Here is a 20,414-nt window from a genome sequence, read left to right on the forward strand (position 1 = left end):
TGCCTGAATAGAAGGTGGGCCACCATTTCCTCAAGCAAACAAGTATTGTTTTTGGCAAATTTAATTCCACATACTTTTAGGTGAACTATGAATGCCTTTTAATATACTTATTTAGTTATATGTGTTCAATTCACGTATTAAATAAAAGTATTTGTTAATTTATAATAGTGCCTTTTTCCTGTACGTGGAACAAGTTTATTTAAATGTGTCGCACATACCCATACTCTTGCCATCTTTTCTCTGTTATTTCTGAGTTACTTCTTTTTCAGACACATCTCCTGTCCTTAGAAGTTGTTTAAGATACAGCTTTCTTCTTCCTTATAATCATTGCCCAGTGCTACCACTGGCAAGTGCATCCCAAGCCCTCCCCCTCATTTGTCCTGTATAGGTCCTTTTCACTCAAGTGCAGTCCATGGACCGGCAGCATGGGCATCACTTACTTGGGAGCTTGTTAGACAAAGTAGGATCTCAGGTTCCACCCTGATCTAATGAATCAGAATCTGCATTTTATCAGGAGCGCAAGGTGATTAATATCTCATTAAAATGTGAGAAGCATCTGTACACATGTATTTGCAGTCTCTGTATAACTGAACATTTAAAAAAGCTATTGATAGTAATGCTAAACTAGGAATTGGAAGATTATATTTCAGGCTAATGTTAAATTTTATTAAAATGTCATTGTTCCTGTATTAGAATTCAATCAAGTGACCTCTATAAGGATGCAAAATTTAGAAATGATTGAGAGTTTGTTTCAGCCTAGTATACTAAAATTTTAAAACGAGAACCTATCAGTAATATGAGAGATTTTGTAAGGAACTATATGAGGTGGCTCTTTTCTGAATAACTTTTTTTGGGGGGAAAAATCATCTTATACCTGAGTATGTAGGATGATAATATGGTGGTTACTTTCCTGGATTATTTGGGCGTTCTGAGATAATTTCAGTGTGTGTGTGCGCGCGTGTGCGTGTTTCCAGGAGAAGATTTAACTGTTTCCCATGTATTTTGAGCAGGTGGAGCAGCTGTGGGAACTTCTGTGCCCTCTGCTTAGAACAGCACTGTCCAACATCACTGTTGAAACGTACAACGACTGGGGCACTTGTATAGCGACATCCTGTGTAAGTGCTCCTGCTCATGTTGTGTTCAGCTGCTCTATCCAGACTTTCATACCCTGTCTCAAAATCTGTGAAATGTCATTACACCTCTTGAATCTTGTAATTTATTCATAGTTTTCTCATCTTACCTAATTGGAGATGGCTCTGGTTAGCCTTTCAAATTACTCTTGAACGATAACCTAAGAGATTATCATTATGTCTTCTCTGCAATGATAATGCATTTTTTTAGATTAAATGACAAGCCAAATCATATGTAACTTAACATGTATTAAGAGCCAGATGATACAAAGTTATAAGTGTTTTCAACACTAAATATGTCCGTAGCTTTTATACTTTGATATAAAGACAATCCACTTAGCTAAAACTATTTTCTCTCTTAACCTTTCTAATATGAGCTATGGTAATAACATTTGGACTTGACTCACTTGTAAGTTTTCGTTTGATTTTCTTCCTCTATACTTATATTTATTTATAATATTTCTAAAATAGCAGGATCTGACTTCTTTACAGAATTGTAGAACCCCTATTTTGTTTGTTAATTTGTATTTTCAACACAGGAAAGCAGAGATCCCCGGAAACTTCATTGGCTTTTTGAGCTGCTGTTGGAATCACCATTGAGTGGTGAAGGAGGATCCTTTGTAGATGCTTGGTAAATAAAAAGAAAACTTACGCAGTTAACAAAACATTTTACAACAAAAGATACCATTTTTGTTCTTGATGTATGAATGGAAATAAACTCTGTGCTCATAAAGGCTAAATAATGTAACTAGTGTTGACCCTTGAACAAAATGGTTTGAACTGCCCTGGTCCACTTAGATGCAGATTTTTTTTCAGTAAATATTCAGTCAGTCCACTATAATCCCCAGGTTTCACACTCACAGATTCAACCAACCTCGTATTGAAAATACTGTTGGGAATCCACGGATGTTGAGGGCCGACTGCGTGCATTGTTCTATACCATTTTATATAAGGGACTTGAACATCCAGGGAGGTGCTGGGACCAATCCCCCTGCAGATAACTAGCGACAACTGAAGTTCTGGGAGAATCAAACCTCATGTGCGAATTTTTTACAGCACTGAGGTTGGTGCTCCTAATCTTCGTGTTCAAGGGTCAACTGCACTTTCTTCTATGAGATGATGTGATCCAGTTCAGTACAACATATGATACTAAGTAGAGTTATTTCTCAACTGGGGACAAGTAGGAGAAATGGAAGCAACCTCAGCAATTCATGCTTAAGTTAGATTCAGTGTTCTCCACTGTCAGATCTTTTATAGTGCGACTGCCTAAAAAGTACTATGGCAACACTAACTTCTTTATCACATCTTCTCCTTTTTCATTCTTTCCTGTTAGGAAAGAAGCGAGTTATCCTTTTAAGGGAAAATATACTTGGTGGGGTATAAAGAGTTGGAAAAATTAGTGGGCAAGAGAAACAAATGTAGATAATTTTGTTAATAAGAATAATTATTACTGAGATCTATGTAACTTTACTAACACTTGTCATCCCAATAAACTTCAATTAAAAAAAAATAATTATTAATTATTTTTCTTAGGAAACTTCTGGTGCTTAGAGATTAACTCAAATAGCATTCTAAAGTCAGTATTTGGTGGTATAGTAGTGTGATGAAATGAGAATACAGAGAAAATGATGTAGGAAAAACAGTAAAATCTTCATTAAGAGGCTGTTTTGAATTGCCAGTTTTATTATTTATTAGGTGAGAAAATGAAATAATTATTGTTGGATTCCAGACATCATTAATCTATACTGTCAATATGTAAAGACGGAGAGGAACTCTAACACAACTCTCCTGTGCCTTCATTTCAGTCGACTCTATGTTCTGCAAGGTGGTCTTGCCCAGCAAGAGTGGAGAGTGCCTGAGCTATTGCACAGACTGCTGAAGTACTTGGAACCCAAACTCACCCAGGTTTACAAAAACGTCAGGGAAAGAATAGGGAGGTAGGTGTTTTCTCTGTGATACAGTATACCTCTTGAGTTTTTTTTTTTTTATTACTAAATTTTAATATCTAATAATACATACTGGTTATGTTGCTACTGAGTTTCATGGTGACTCTTCAAATTTTGTTTTATATTTTGTTGTGGGACACTAGACAAGAGGCTCTGAAGGTAAAATAGGCTAGCAGTTCCACACCCCAGTTTTGTTTTGTTTAATTTTTTTATTGAGGACTGTAGGGGGACAGTGTGTTTTTCCAAGACCCATCAGCTCCAAGTCAAGTCGTTGTTTTCAATCTACTTGGGGAGGGTGCAGCTCACTGGCCCACGTGGGAATCAAACCGGCGACCTGGGTGTTAAGAGCACTGTGCTCCAACCACCTGAGCTAACTGGCTGCCCACCAGCAGCTCAGCTCCAAGTCAAATCATTGTTTTCAATCTAGTTGTGGAGGGCACAGCCCACTGGCCCATGAGGGAATCAAATCGGTGACCTGGGTGTTACGAGCACTACGCTCTAACCAACTGAGCCAACCGGCCACCCTCACACCCCAGTTTTTAATACCTCAGAATTGCAGGCACAAGCACAAGAGACCTCCAGGAATTGTGTTGGTCGGGTTATTATAACTTTTGAATGCTAGTTTTATTGATAATGTGGGATCTCTTCTTACTATACATGTTTTATTTTACAGTGTGCTGACTTACATATTCATGATAGATGTTTCTTTGCCAAACACTGCGCCAACAGCATCCCCTCGTGTCCCTGAGTTTACTGCTCGAATTCTAGAGAAATTGAAACCCCTCATGGATGTGGATGAAGAAATTCAGAACCATGTTATGGAAGAAAATGGAGTTGGTGAAGAAGATGAACGAACTCAGGGCATTAAACTCCTAAAAACTAGTGAGTGGCTAAAATTAGTAGAAACTTGCTTAAAAACAGACATTTATTTAGATTTTCCTAGGGATTTTTTCTCCTAATTTTCACTGTGGTAAAATGTACATAATATAAAATTAATAGTTCAGTGGCATCAAATCCATTCATATTATTGTCCAGCCATCACCATCATCTATCGTTACTATTTTTTCATCTTGCAAAATTGAAACTTACCCATTAAGCAGTAACTCCTCATTTTCCCGTTCCCCCAGGCTCTAGCAACCACCATTCTACTTTCTGTCTGAATTTGCCTTAGACTAGGTACCACATTTAAATGGAATCATATATGTCTGGCCTTATTCACTTTGCGTTGTGTTTTCAATGTTTATTCATCTGTTGGTGGGCATTTAGGTTTTTTATACCTTTTGGCTATGGTGAGTAATACTGCTATAAGCATTGGTTTAGAAGTACCTGTTTTAAATCTGTGCTTTCTTTTGGATATCCAAAGTGAATTGTTTTTGAAGAGCCCCCAAGCTATTTTCTACATCCTTGCCAACCAACACTTGTCTTGTGTTTTTATGACTATAGCTATCCTAATTGGTGTAAAGAAGGTATCTTGTGGTTTTGATTTGCATTTCCGTAATGATAAGTGGTTGAACATCTTTTTGTTTATTTGCCATTTTTGTACCTTCTTTGGAGAAATGCCTATTTAAGTCTTTTGCTCATTTTTGAATTAGATTGTTTTGTTGTTGAGTTGTAGTTCTTTATAGATTCTGGATATCAATCTCTTTTTGATGTATGATTTGCAAATATTTTCTCCCATTCTCTGAGTGAATGGGAGAAAATATTTGTCCTTTATACTCTCTTTATATTGTCCTTTGATGCACAAGAGTTTTTTATTTTGATAAAGTCTAATTTATTTTTTTCTTCTGTGGCTTTTTTGCTTTTGGTGTCATATCCAAGATATCATTGCCATATCCAATGTCATGAAGTTTATCACTTAAGTTTTCTTTTAAGAATTTTATAGTTTTATCTCTTACATATAGGTTTTTAATCCACTGTCAGGTAATTTTTGTATATGGTGTAAGATAAGGGTCTAGCTTCATTCTTTTGCTTGTGGATGCTTTGTTGAAAATACTGTCATTTCTTCATTGAGTAGTCTTGCCACTCTTTTTGAGAATTAATTGGCCAAATGTGTGAGGGTTTATTTCTAGGCTCTTTAGTTTATTCCATTGGTCTGTATGTATTTATGTCAGTACCACACTGTTTTGATTACTGTAGCTTTGTAGTAAGTTTTATAATCTGGAAGTGTTAAGTCTTCCAACTTTGTTCTTTTTCGAAATTATCTTGGTTATTGGTGGTATCCTATTGTTATATCTAAAAAGTTTTCAAGGATTCTAAATATAAACAACTAACATAGTTATTATTTTTGCTATGTTAGGATTATTGAAGGCTAGTGTTAATTTGTATAGTTATATGGCAGACTGTTAATAATTTGCTCATTTATTCTTTGAGAGTGGCTTCAGTATCCTAGATTGGTTGACACCCTTTGTGGGTCCTGTCATACTACTGATCAGTGTCTAACTTATGAAGTAGTATGGACTATCTCTTCGTTAGCATTGAAGAGCTGTCAGAGTGGATGTCTGACATTACAGTATTCTGCTTTGTGGTCTCTAACTGGATAGCAAAGACTGATTCTGCATGTTCATTTCCAAATAGTATTGAAATGGCTGATGGCGAGTGCAGGAAGATCCTTCTCTACAGCAGTCACAGAACAACTTCAGCTTCTACCTTTGTTTTTTAAGGTAAGTCTGTAGATAAAATTAACAGTGCATCTCCTTTTGACCTTCAAAATGAATTTATATTTGTCATCTGATGGTTGATATGTTTTTAGACTGTGTATGATTTTTGTTAGATGAGAGTGGTTTAGTATTTTTTGAAATAATCTTTTTAATATTAAGTAAGAGTAGGATCTTAATAGATACAAGGAAAGATTACAGACAGTGTTTCACTGATAGCCAATTTCCAAGTAATAATTTAGGAACATACTGATTGCTGAAAGAAAAGCCGCAGTAAAATTTTTGAATATATCTATTTCTGACTTTTTAATTTAACGTATAATCTGAAGATCAAGATGTTCATTATATTTTATTTTACAGTATTAAATGGCACCATAATTGGTTCTAACAAATATCTGCAGAAGTAACTTATCTCTGGTAATCGTATAATGACATTGAAATTTTATTTGATAAAAGGTATAAGCTGAGGTGGTTTTAATTGCTTGTCTAGTCAGAGAATGGAGCCAATAAAACTAAGATCACAGATTCATATATTAGTTTCCAGGATTATAGTTTGCAGTCATGCGATGGTTGGCTGTGATTGTTTTCCTCATTGCACGTTTGGAAGGCTTGGCACAAACATCACCACTACTTGACAATTATTGGTCAGTATAATAGTCATTATTATGTCAGAAAGGCGTTTATTACTGTTTATTTGCAAATAGCATGCTAAACTTTTGATTTGCCACAGTATGCTTTCTTTGTCTTTAGGATATTTCAAAAAGATGGTGCTACCAGTAATTGTCAAAGATTCACTACTAAAATATCTTTAAGAATGCTGTGTAGGGCCTGATACCCACCAATACCTCTGGGATCTTTTTGGATATAAAAGTTAACAGTAACTTTTTCGTTTGTGGGAAAGTATTAGTTTGGTGCAAAAGTAATTGTGGTTTTTGCAATTATTTTTAACCTTTTGAACTGCAATTACTTTTGTACCAACCTAATATAAAGGTCCTTGTTACATGTAGATTCTTGGTGTAGATAGGGTTTGTCTTTACGGGCAGTGGTGCTTAAACTTTTTTCCACTGCCACATGCACAATGAACATAAAACATGATCAGGCAGTGAATGTTGGGATAGCTGGAGTTCTACCCCTGTTCTTTCACTCAAAAAAAAAAAAATTCAGAAAGCTAATATATGAGAAATATATAGAATGATGATTTGAATCCACTTGAAATTTATGAAAAATGGAAATTATTAGAAAGCTCTACCGCATAAGTTGCTAGTGACAGGGCCCAGCATTTCACCTGAATATACAAATATTGAGGTTGAGAATCTGCTTTAGGCCATATTGGTGAATGGCATCTGAGGTACGAAGGCATCACAGCACAGATGGACAGTTATTTTGCAGACAGATTAGACATGTAGGATAAAAAGAGGAATCTAAAACAAAGCTATTTACTAAACTGTAGGAAGAGCACACACGATGGAGATAAAATCAGAAAATTCATTTTGGACATATTTGAGGTGCTTATTAGATTCTAAATGAAGTATTAATGTATCCTATTCTATAAAAAGCAGTTTTATATGAATGAAAAAATCCCTTGAGATAGATGTGTGTGTGTGTGTATCGATTTTTTATATATCCTTTTATATATATATATATATATATATATATATATATATATATATATATATATATTTCCCTTTTTATATATCAAGGTGTATATATATATCTCTCCCTTTTTATATATCAAGATATATATATATATATATATATATATATATATATATATCTCAAAGTGAAAGCTTCAGTTATATGCCTGTTCTATGTCCTAGTCTAAGAGTCTCCATGTTGCTCAATATTAAGGAAAGAGGATTTCCAACCAAGAATAGTTTACAGAGCACTGACTTTGGAATAAATAGAGACCTAGTTTAAAATCCTGTCTGTGACAGGTGCTTTTTTTTTGTGACCTTGTGCAAATTACTGAACTTCTAAGACCGTTTCCTTATATGTTAAGTGTGGAATAATAGCCGTATCCCTCACAGAGCTGTGATAAGGATGAAATGAGATAATTCCTATAAAGCAGATAGCACAGTGTAAAATATGCACTTATATTATTTTTGTTACTAGTCTTTAACTGAATTTTAATTTGGAATAATTGAGAGCTCAAATGATAGTGGTTAGGGAGAAAGAGGGGTCGTGTTGCATGCCAAGTTGCATGCTTCACTAAATGTTCATCAAAACTGACCACTGTAGAATAATAGTTTTGCATATGTCAAACTTAGAGAAAAATTAGCAGATGTTTGATAATTGGTGTAAAATTACATGCCAGTGATAGCATTTCTTCAGAAAAATTATTTTTCTCAGTAATTAGGGAAGACCCTGTAAAATATTTTTTTTGCTAACTAAACGGACAGCATTTTCTACAGGTTAACACAGTTTAATGTGAGTTAAATTTCATGTGTGATATACTAAAAATAATAAATTTGTATGAAAATAAGGCAGAAGAAACATTAAGATCTCTTTTTTACACATCGGTGTATCTGTTCTGATTCTTTGATTGCAAACACGAGAAGCCAGCAAAAGCAGGAAGTTAATTAGATTACCTAGACTTGCTAGGGTAGTTCACAGAATGGAAGTAAAAGCTTAAGGACTGGGTAGGAACCACAGAAACTACGCGGATCCAGGTAACAGAAACTAAGAGCCTCTGCAGGGTGCTGTCTCCGTTTATCTCTCTTCAAGATTCCGGTACTCAGAGGAAAAAGTCTCACTGGCCAGGCTCAAGTCTCTTGCTGTGATCCTTTGATTGACAGTCCCGCCAGAATGACAGATGAGAAGAATGATTTCCCAAAAGTTAATCAAACTGTCATCATCAGCAGAAGGAGGAATGGATATTGGCTAGAAAATGCACATATTTATGCTGCAAGTAGCCATTAAAACATCCTTCTTATATCAGCTTTTAAGGAAAACCCAAATCACTATAGGTCAGTCTGTTTTATAGTATGGCCAGAAAGCAAAACAAAATAATAGGTAACATGTGAAGAAAGCCTCTTAATTTCATGGGCATAGACTTTTTTCCCCCAAACTTTTTATTTTGAAATTGTGGATTCACAAGAAATTGTGAAGATAGTACAAAGGGGTCCCATGAACTCTTCACTCAATTTTCTCTATCAGTTACATTTTTTCAAAATTAGAAAAATGAATTTTACATTTCAAAATTAGAAAATTGAAATGGGTATGTGTATAATTCTGTCATTTTATCACATGTATAGATGTGTGTAACCACCACCACAATCAAGATACAGAAATATTCCATCATCACAAAAATCTCTGTGCTACCCCTTTATAATCATACATACCTTCCTTTCCCTCACCATCCCTAACCTCTGGCAACCACTAATTTGTTCTCCATCTCTATAATGGTCATTTTAAGAATGTCATATAAATGGAGATATGTGACCTTTTATGATTGGCTTTTTTCACTCACACAATTCCCTTAAGACTCATCCAAGTTGTTGCACATGAGAAATGTTTTTCCTTTTCTAATTTTAGACTTTTTTCCCCCCCCCAATATTGGAGGGAATTTCTGGGCAGATTTTTTTAATGAAATGGCTGGCTAATCCACCCCATTCAGTGGCAGAACATTCCCAGACTTTAAGGTTGTCTGATTCCTAGCTTTTCTATTAACAATACATGTGGTTCTTAGAAAATCATGACAATGTACCATGTATTCTTTTAAAAGCCGTATGATATCTAGAAAGAAAAATAATACTTTTAGGAAAATACTAAATTTGAAAAGTTGAAGTGAGTTAGATTCAGGCAAATTTACCTAAAAAGCAGTTGCTAATAGGGATAAAATGTATTCTTGTGATTTCTTGAGATGAACTAATGAAAGTACTCTTCCACACTTAGAGGCTTTACTTTGTAACAGAAAGTTTCTGTCCCACAAACAGTAATGTTGTTGATATACATAATCACTGCAAAATAAAACATCTAAGAGATTTTGATCTCACTGGCACATGAAAGTAGTGTATTTCAAATGAGTTAGTTGTTGTCCAACATTAGTAACTGGTTAATTTGTTTTTAAGAGTTTTGGAACATGGTACTCTGTATGGTGTACTTGGTCTATTGGATTTCAGGATTTTGCTATTTTTAGTAGAACATTCTAAACATGAGAATATTATGTCTTAATTGCATTCATAACACATTTTTTTTCGTGAATGGTAGGAAGAGAGACTGCTTATAAAGCAGATGAGTGTCACCTTAAATTCTTTTGGTAATATGGCAGGTAGGCCTGCCAACAAATGAATATCGTCTTTTATATACAACAGTTCAATTAACTAAACTAAATTATTTTGTTTTTACTATGGGTGAATTTCCTGGAGATTTGGACTGTTTAAGTATTTGTAGTAATTTTAATCCTGGCTTTGTTTGTTTGATGTGTATCCTTTTATAGTTTTGTCTGTGAACATAACTGTGCCAAACACTGCATTGAGGTGTGTGAGAAATTTGTTTTACAAAAAACAGAACTACTTTATTCTGCAAGTTGATTTTTTTAAAAACATGATATATCATGGCTATTATCTTCCCATAATAGCCTCTTTTTAATGACTATATTATAATGTCATTTATTTAACCAGTTTTCTATTGATGAACACTGGTTATTCCCAGCGTTTGCCTGTTAAAAACAATGCTAACAATATTTTTGCAAATATGAGTATATTTGTAAGATAATTACTGTATATAAAATGGCTGTGTAAAAGAGATCTATCTGCATTTATAATTTTGGTGGATACTGCCCTCCAAAGAGACTGTATTGTGTTATCTCTCCCTACAGCTCTGATGTTTTATATATTTAAAAAATCGTTGTACTTCTTTAGTGAGACTACACATATGTTGGCTATTTGTATTTTTCTGGCTATTTGTATTTATCTGTATTTTACCAGTTTTCTGTTATAGTGTTATAAAGGAGTTCCCTTTTATAGTTGCCTTTATTTTTAAATGAAGTTTAAACTATGAACTTTGAACTATGTTAGTCCAAGATTATCTTTTTAAGTGGTTCTGTGGTTTCTTGAACATTTTATAGGGATACATTAAATTTTGCAGCATGTGATAAAATTTATATAAGTTACTTTATGTAAATTTTATATAGTGTTATAGAGTTGCAGCTTAATTTTCAAGATAATCATCTTTACTGATTTGAAATGAAATCTCATACTTGTTTTAATAATGTCTGGTAAGGGAAATTACTTCCATGAAACACTGGACAAATTATCACAGTGAATTAATATACTCAACTTGGAGGATCAGTTGTTGAAGAAACAGTTATTCTGACTTGTTAAAATTATAAGGAAGACTTTATTCAGGACTGTTGTGATGTGTCATGATTTTTGGTGTTGAAGAGTCTAGACAGCTGGGGCTGTTTAGCAAACAAGCAGAATGCAGGTGGGGGTGGTGGACTGGCCGGGATGTCAGTGAATGGAAAATTAAGAGGAGACCTCAAGGATAGAACCAACTTAACGAAATACTTGCTGAAAGCAGACCAGAATGATCAGATAACAAGGGTGGGGGGTAAGGGAATTAAAACTATACTTTGAAAAGAAGCAAGAAAATACATGTAGTATATTTTAGAGGATATTTATTTAAGGGTTGGGGACAAAGAAGGTAGAGTGAATATACCTTGTTTTATGAATTTTTCTTTGGAACCCTATAAATACTTTTTATAATCATAGAACCAAATTAAATGAAAAAAAATCCCTAAAAAGAAAAAGGCAAATAAATGAGCCTTACGTCATTGTGTATCTGGTTGGTAGGATAAATGTACAGAGCAGTGGCTTTTAAAAATTCATATATGCCTTGTGGATGATATCCTTAGTAATAATATTGGAGTGAAGCTATTGTGTGTATTGTATAATACAGAGTAAATAATAATTGTCAGTAGTAACCAAGATTTTTAGCATAAGAGACAAGAGATAGAAAAATCCAAGCTGTTTAGTAAAATCATAAATTTGAAACTATTATTTTTGTCTTGTAATCTTTCTATTTAGAAAATATGCTTATTTCCTAGCGCTGTTCACCAAAAAGCCCAGAAACGCTAATCAACCTAGTAACAGTCAATACTCCTCGTGCCCAGATTATAATTTCTAAGTATCATTTCCCACTAGAAGAACCAGGGCTCCTTGGAGAAATGGCTGATTTCAGGTTTAGACCAAGAAAAGTTTAGGTCATCTTGTCAGGCCAGTAACCAAGGATGCTACAGTGTGTTAAAGGACTCAGGAGCCAGTTCGACCACCAGTAAGAAGAGTAACTACAATAGATCAAAGCCATTAAATTTGTTGAAATTTATTAGTTAATAATGGTAATTTAAGAAAAAAAATTCATCGTTTACTTTTGGGGGATAAGGAACTCATTCTGACTGAGGAAGGGGAAGTTTCCTGTATAAAGTATTACAAGTAACAATGAAGAAAGCATGGTGTCACCAATTTTCAAATCTCTGTTTTTATAATGGTTCATCACAAAAAGAGACAATTGAACCTAAGTGAAGGAAACACACAACACCACTTATGTTGCGCCTAAACAATCAGGCCTGAAGCCATTGAATACCACCACAGGGGTGCCATCAGAGAAGGAAAGCCACAATAGGAGAAACTACGACAGAAGGTCTAGATTCCCACCCAATACCCTTGTTAAAAAAGGAAAGACAAATAAGGGGTTTTAAAAGAAGATGGGGAATCTGTAGAATATTTTAATACTTTTAAAAGAATCTTTAGATTCAGAGACATACCAACCAAATACAGTTTATGGTCATTATGTTGAACCGGATTCCAAAAATCCAATTGTAATAACGCATGTGTGAAATAATTGGGGAAATTTGAGCACTACTGAATATCTTATATTTTAACTAATGAATTTTTATATTTGATGTCATAGTTGGTGTTTTATAAGCGACTTTATCTTTTAAAAGTACATAATAAAGTATTTATGGGTGAACTATATCTGGGATTGCTTCAAATTAATTGGGGGAGGGGAATCAAAGGAGAGCAAAAAATGAAAGGATTATCCAGGAGTTTGTCATTGTTGAAGAAGTGACTGACTAATGGGGATTCATTATCCTATTCTCTGGTTTTGTATATGTTTGAAAGTTTCCACAGAAGTTGATAAAAGTAAAAATGTGATTTCTTCCATGTAAGGTTGCCTTTGTATTTATGGCTGTTATTTTTCATTTTATGTCTTTGGTGTGTTTTATTGTTCTCTAGATTGCCCCAGTGGAAAATGACAATAGCTATGATGAACTGAAAAGAGATGCAAAGTTATGTTTATCACTAATGTCTCAGGGGTTGCTTTACCCTCATCAAGTGCCTTTGGTACTTCAGGTGCTAAAACAAGTAAGAGTGTATAACAAATATTTATATCCTTTGGTTACAATTTTGGCTTACCATTCTAAGAATTTCACAAATCAACTGCAGTGCACACAGTACCCGATACTTGTTTTCATTCTGAATTTTTTTTTTGGTATGAGAGAAGTCATGTACTAACCAAAGAAACACACCTAGATTCTGTACCTGGCTCTACCACCAAATTCTACAAACTTGGGCAGGTCACTGAACCCCCACATTTTCTATATACACAGAGTTAACTTTTTAAGATTGAGTAACACTGAAAAATACTTTTTAACAGCCCAAATTGGTATTCTTTTTGTAGTGGAATATAGTTCTCAATCTTTTTTGCTTTCAATACCCTATCTGCTACTATCAAAAGTAAAATAAAATAATGTGCAACCCTTGGAGGAGTTAGTCATTAATTATAAATAATTCTCTTAAAATTGACTTTTATCTGTATGCTCCTTTCCCTTTACTCATAACCATTCATACATCCTGAATACCTTTACCTGAAATAGCTCATTTCATTTGGAAGGAAATATAAGACTAGCTTGCTCTAACTATACCTGTAAAATAGGTAGAATTATATTAGAAGATACTATTTGCATGTAATTTTGGTGTCTGTCATCTCATGTTTCTGTCAGCACTCTCTTCATCGTTTCTACTTCTCATTCACAGACAGCAAGAAGCAGTTCTTGGCATGCTAGATACACAGTATTGACCTACCTCCAGACCATGGTATTTTATAACCTCTTTATTTTCCTAAACAATGAAGATGCAGTTAAAGACATCAGGTGGCTGGTTATAACTCTTTTGGAGGATGAACAGCTAGAGGTAAAATTTAAAGCAAATAAAAATTTAATAAATTTAACGAAAGCCTCATGGCCCCCTTTTACACATTGATAAGATGTGTTCTGTTAAAGTATAAATTACTAAAAGTAACTTTTATTTTAACATAGCCCTACATGATTAGTTTTGATACTCTAACGTGATTTCCTGGAAACAGATATCAGGCAGTTCTTGTTCTGGCTTCTCTTTGTAGTTGGACAGATAACATTACATATTGGGCAGATTTTTTTTTTTTTTTAATTTATTGGGGTGACAATTGTTAGTAAAGTTACATAGATTTCAGGTGTACAATTCTGTATTACATCTTCTATAAATCCCATTGTGTGTTCACCACCCAGAGTCAATTCTCCTTCCATATTGGGCATATTTTAAAAGCACTAATAGGAAGATACATGAAGGCGGTTTCAAGAGAATGAAAATCTACATACATGTAAATGCTGTTATCCAATAGACTTAAGACAGGATTGTTGTCCCTTTTTATTTTCTTTGGTAGAGAAATTAAAGGCAACTTTTGTGGTGAGGCTACATTAATATTTTATACGGAAAGATAAATTTATTAGTGAAATAGTCTCATGTAAGAAAAGCATGTTTTAATAAATGTCGAATAAGACATAACTTTCTAAATTGGCCTTAGAGAAAGAAAATGTAATTGAACTTCTTGTAGAATTTTTACTTACTTTATGGACTTCATGGGTTTTCATGTAGTGGAGCTCTCCCCCAAATTACCGTATTTTGCCATTTATGATGTGCACTTTTTTGCCCAAATTTGTGAGGGGAAAAATAAGGATGCTCATTATACATGGGTGGTACTAATTCCATATCTATATAAATGTTTTAAATTGTTTTATTTATGCTTATGAGTTAGAAGTATAACTCTAGAAATCAGTAACGATATCCGAATGCAAAATAATACCCTGGAATACGATCATCGGTTTTGCTGAATTTATGACACACTTGCAACGACGAAGAGTTCTTGGCCTTCTATGATACGTAATTATCGTAAATTTGTTACTGGTACATAAAATTTCTTGTACCTTGCATCTGTTCGTGTGTTTTCTAATTATTTGTTACATAAAATTCCTTATACCATAATATGTTAAAAAATAAATGCTAAATTTATTTATAATGAAATAAACAAGTACCTAAATGTAAACAAATAAAAACTTGAACTAAAAAAATTAAAATGAAATTTTTTTTCCCCTGAAAGTTTAGGCCAAAAACGTGGGTACGCATTATACATGGGAGCGTACTATACACGGCAAAATATGGTACATATTTTATTTGAGAGCACTGAAAATAGATTGTATCTATTGGAAACTGGGAATGGAGATTTCTCCACCTCTCTTAATGAGCCCTTTCATTTTGCAATCCGGTTTTTTTTTGTTCTGGGAGCAGATATTGTCTAGTCCCTAGGGTACTTACACAGGGGTTACAACAGCTCCAACCGGCTTCAATTAAAATATTTACAGCTATCTGTAAAATTCTTAAAACTTTTTCTTGTATTTTTTAAATGAAGGAATGGAAAGGTGGGAATCTCGAAAGTCAGTGTTTTCTATATTAAAAGATTCTAGCAATTGCATTAAAATCTATTCTGGACCTTGTTTTAGAACACTTTTATAGATTATTTTTATATCTTCTTCCATGTAGTAGGCTTAAACATAGTGTAAACATAACCATGATGCTTATTAAGACTATAATATTTTTAAAACAGGTGATACTGAGTATCAGTGATACTTAGCTACAGCTATTTATAATATTTGAAAAAATTCTGTAGTCACCTAAATGCGAAATGTTTAAAGAAAGCTTTATTAGATTTAATGAGAACTGTTGGTTAGTGGGAAAATTTATGGAGAAGTTTAATTTTGTATAAAATTAGTTAAGTATTTACTATCTGAAACCCTAATGTAGTAGCTTTCATCCATTTTTAGGTCACAGACCCTTTGACAATCTGGTGAAGTCTCCATTTAAGAAACTGCAAAAGAGCAGAAAAAAGGGGGGTAGGATAGGGCTGCAAAAGCGCATTCATAAAATTTCATACAAATGACAGGGAACGTCCCCACCCCAGTTCCCACACCACCTTTCTAGTCTCATCATTCCACCAGCCTTGGGATCTCAGCTCTAATAAAAGTGATTGTCTCTACAGGTTCGAGAAATGGCTGCTACCACCTTAAGTGGTCTGTTACAGTGTAACTTTCTTACCATGGACAGTCCTATGCAGATTCATTTTGAGCAACTTTGCAAAACAAAACTACCGAAGAAAAGAAAGCGGGACCCTGGTTCTGTAGGAGATACTATTCCTTCTGCAGGTAACAGTACTGGTAGAAAACATCCACATTCATTTAGAAATTAACCAGGTTACTTAACAAATATTTATTAAATACTTGTATTTGCGCTGGGTCTATGCTAATTACTAAGAATAGTTGTCTGGTTTTGAGGAGCTTTGCATAGAAGGCAAGACTGGAATGTAAGAGCAAAAATTGAGATAGTACAAAGGAACCTGTATACTAAGGTAACAGGTAAGAGAATAAGATCTGGTTATTATGTCATGTTTAAAGAGAAATTTAAACGTGATTGTAAAGAAGTAGCTGATCTTGCCACTGCTAACTACCGTCACAAAATAATGGAAAATACATAGAAAGATTATCGAATTTGCAAGAAGTGCTTAGAATATGAAGCTTTTAAGTGCTGGTTATAGTAGGTTCTTAATTATGTCATATAGTTACCTAATAGCAATTTCCAGTAAAATAGTATCAGTGTATAGTTTCTTTGCTTGAGAACCTATTTTTTCATAATTAAGCGCCAAAGTAGTTTCAGGTCTTTGTTATCCCAAGTGGCATTACTTACAATTCTATTACAATTAGTTACAATTAGTTACTACTCCAGATTCCCTTTTTCTTAACTTCAACTCCCTATCCACCATGTTGCATATATACCATATAATATATAAACACATACATACACATATCTCTATTTAAAAATAATGAGAATTGGAAAGCACTTAAATGTAACTTTTATCGCCAAAGAAGTAACATAGATCCTGGAGAATACAGACACATTGCTGTTCTGTTTTGAGTGTGTTTACCTAATGAATTGATACATTCTGTGAGGGGTAGTTGCATCTGGAAAAGTGAGGTCTAATTTTGATTGGAGAGTGTTTTAGGATCAGGGATTGTACCTTTGCATATGATATGAATTGATCAAAAAAGCCATAATTTTGTTAGTTTTAGCAAATATGTGACATTCTGACCTAGATACAATTAGATTGTCATTGAGGGACAGCTATAGGTGGTCTTTTATTCAGCCTCAAAAATCATGTTTTCAGTGTGTGTGCATAAAGATTCATTTTAAATGCAGAAATTTACACGTTGAAAACAAGTAGCATAATCGAAAACTAATTTTATTTCCCCGTAACAAGGGCAGTGAAGTCCTATAACTATTTGGATGTATATCGCTGTTTTCTTTGCAGAGTTGGTCAAACGTCATGCTGGGGTGCTAGGACTTGGTGCATGTGTTCTTTCTAGTCCTTATGATGTCCCCACCTGGATGCCCCAGCTGCTTATGAATTTGAGTGCACATCTGAATGATCCTCAGCCTATTGAGGTAAAGTTTTTTCCTTGTTAGTTTCTCCACGCACATATTATCAGTGATGTTTTGTAACAAACCATTTATACTGATAATTTCCTAGACACTCTGGACCATCTGCTTTAATCCAGCCACTACTACAACCTCTGCCAAGATCAAGCCTACTTATCAATAATTATTAAAATCTTGCAATGATCTTGCTGACATGTATATTTAAGACCTTTTGGTAGCAAGAAAATTACTAAAGCTTCTGTTCCTCCCAGTCCAGTGCAAGTAAAGTATTGGTACTATGTCAGTATAGTTAAATTTATACTATTGTATAGCATTTTGTTATATCTAACAGGTATCTTATCTAACTGAAAGCTAATATTAAACAGGAAAGTGTGATGGTATTATTTAGTGAGCACCTTTTTTTTGGCACCTGTGTTCTTAACTCAGAAAACCAATGACTTTTTCCTTTTCACCTTGATAAATTGATGTTCAATATATATTGAAACTGGCTTAATAATGTAGTGTCAATTCCAGTAGCTTGTCCTACAGTGCAGCTAGTAATTTCTAAAATGAGCTTGGTGGCTTTGTGAAGTAAGATTGACTTGTAGGTTTTGTAGCATTTTGTGAAGAGTGAGATCTGAAGTCTCGAGGGTTTGTTACTTAGCTAAAAGTATCCTAAATATAACCCTAGTTGTTCAGAGAGGTTAAAATAAGATGTATGTGGGTTGTCTACACTACAGATGACTGTAAAGAAGACCTTATCCAATTTCCGAAGGACGCACCATGACAACTGGCAAGAACACAAACAGCAGTTCACTGACGACCAGCTGCTCGTTCTCACTGATCTCCTCGTGTCACCATGCTATTATGCATAGCAGGGGGGTAAGTCAGCGCAATTCTGCGTTTAAAGAAGTCCGACGTCCTCAGGAATGTGTCACTTGGTTTGATGACTGAGAAGTGGGTATTCATAAGTGTTTTCTTTCTGCCTGTATTCTTAAATGTCATTGTTTAGATAAAGAATTTTTTTAATATGACTTTTGCAATTGGTAGTGGAAGTTCCCAGAGAATTTTTCCTTGCTTCTCTGCTTCAGGTATTAAGCAGAGAACTCGTGTGACCGCTTTTAGACTTTTATAAATGAGTAGGCTTAGTAGCTTGGAAATGGTTAGATAGAAGAAATCTTAGTCTTTGTTTCCTCCAGAGTGGGGCCTGGGTATTTTGGGTTGCCATGAGGACTAGGTTCTATATAGTTGTGAGAACATTTCATCTAGGTTATTTTATTATCCATTATGTATTAAAGAGGGAGGACCCAAGGCCTTTCTACTGGGATAGGAAGAATAAGGAAAATCTCACTTATCGGGCTTTTAGAGTTGGGTGTCCTGTTGCCTGACTGACATTTTTTTCCTCCCTGATACAGATGAATAGTCCTCACTTCAAGCTCTTTGCATCAAAAATTCCAGATCCTCAGGTACCATCTGTGGTGACTCTGCAGGTTTTAAAACTCTGCCTCTGTTGAGCTCTCATCATTTTGGTGGTTTCTGTGTTTGGTCTCATTAGTCTGCGTTCCACAGGTTTTCAGCTGCCATTTTGATTTCCTAACTTGTCCGTAACTGTTTCCAAAATATTGATCACTTTTTCTTGGAGGCATCTGACAAAGCCACAGTGTCTCAGACGAGAGTTTATTACCCAGTACGATCATGGCATCCAAGACCAGACAGAGTCTAGGGACTCATTACAAAGCAGTTTACTTGGAATTGAGAATACCCATCTGTAATACAGGTCCTGCCATTTCATCTCAAATTATTTTGAATTCTTTCCAAATCGTTGTTGGGTTTAGATGGTAATTGGGCTGTGGGCCATAAATCTGCCTGGAGAGCCATGAAGATGGAAGGAAAAGAGGACAAGCCTGGAACCTAACTAAGGACCTGATGGATTGCTTGACCAAGACACAGAAGTGAAGTGTGTCCATGTGCTTCCCACAGACTGGAGTTTTTGGTGCCGAATAGAAGAGCAGTTGCTAAAAAAACTGAGGGTTTGGTGAATAAATTTTTGATTGATTGTTGTGTGTGTATACAACGTGTGATTTTGAAAATAAACAGCAACAAGAATAAAAACGTTGACTGGGTGATTTTTACCTGTTTTCTTTGCAAATATTGTTTGACTCCTTGGAAACTGTTAAGACTTCACTGAGTGGAAGACTGCTGTGTTTGTGAAAATTCTGTAATTTTTTCTTTTTTCCCTTTTTGTTTTTTTTCTTTTTTGCCTGCAGAATCGTTGAGAGACTAAAGTCTTGATATTTAATTGACTTGTTTAATAAATGTTATATAGATGTAAAAGACTGTATAAACTATAGAGATAGCATTGGCAAGACTTTGTACAGATGCAACCTTTTACACAACACCAGTGTGTAATTAATTTGTAAAGATTCACAAGTAGCTATTATAGTGATTTTGGCTTTTGTACCAATTGAATGCCATTTTTTGTTTTTAAATTATTTACTTTTCATGTTACAAAAGCTGAGGTGTGGGGTTTTGTTTGAGTTCACTTAATGTTAGAATGTCTGAATTTTTTATGTAACCTTTCTGTGTGCATCTCTGAATGCGAACACCACATGTTTGCCTATGACAAGTTTATAGAATGCAAATTACCTTCTAGGTTAAAGTAATTCACAAGTTGGTGAATGTCATCTTACACGCTCTGTACAGTCTTCCTTAAAGGAACACTACAGCATATTTTTTAGTATCTATTTGCTGAATGACTCAATACAGACCTAAGCACAGCAAAGGTCCTGGTACAGTGTTTAAGTGTCAGCATACACAGGCGTAATCCCTGTATAGAGTAGTGCCAAACTGATTATTTCATTGTGTAATTAGTTTAAAACCCAATAAATGGATTGTTTGTAA

General features: G+C 34.5%; 1 protein-coding gene across 1 annotated transcript in view; it reads left to right on the forward strand.

Annotated features, from left to right (window-relative positions):
- PSME4 (proteasome activator subunit 4) overlaps nt 1-20,414 on the forward strand; it is an 86,253-nt gene extending 65,839 nt beyond the window's left edge. The window contains exons 37-47 of the mRNA XM_033124533.1: nt 1,011-1,115; nt 1,670-1,761; nt 2,936-3,067; nt 3,750-3,958; nt 5,651-5,736; nt 12,969-13,097; nt 13,770-13,925; nt 16,084-16,246; nt 17,407-17,540; nt 18,254-18,395; nt 18,928-20,414. Coding sequence (XP_032980424.1) covers nt 1,011-1,115; nt 1,670-1,761; nt 2,936-3,067; nt 3,750-3,958; nt 5,651-5,736; nt 12,969-13,097; nt 13,770-13,925; nt 16,084-16,246; nt 17,407-17,540; nt 18,254-18,388 — 1,341 coding nt within the window. The 3' untranslated portion in view covers nt 18,389-18,395; nt 18,928-20,414. The remainder of the gene's footprint in view (nt 1-1,010; nt 1,116-1,669; nt 1,762-2,935; nt 3,068-3,749; nt 3,959-5,650; nt 5,737-12,968; nt 13,098-13,769; nt 13,926-16,083; nt 16,247-17,406; nt 17,541-18,253; nt 18,396-18,927) is intronic.

Source organism: Rhinolophus ferrumequinum, chromosome 13 (genome assembly GCF_004115265.2).
Source record: "Rhinolophus ferrumequinum isolate MPI-CBG mRhiFer1 chromosome 13, mRhiFer1_v1.p, whole genome shotgun sequence".
NCBI lineage: Eukaryota > Metazoa > Chordata > Mammalia > Chiroptera > Rhinolophidae > Rhinolophus > Rhinolophus ferrumequinum.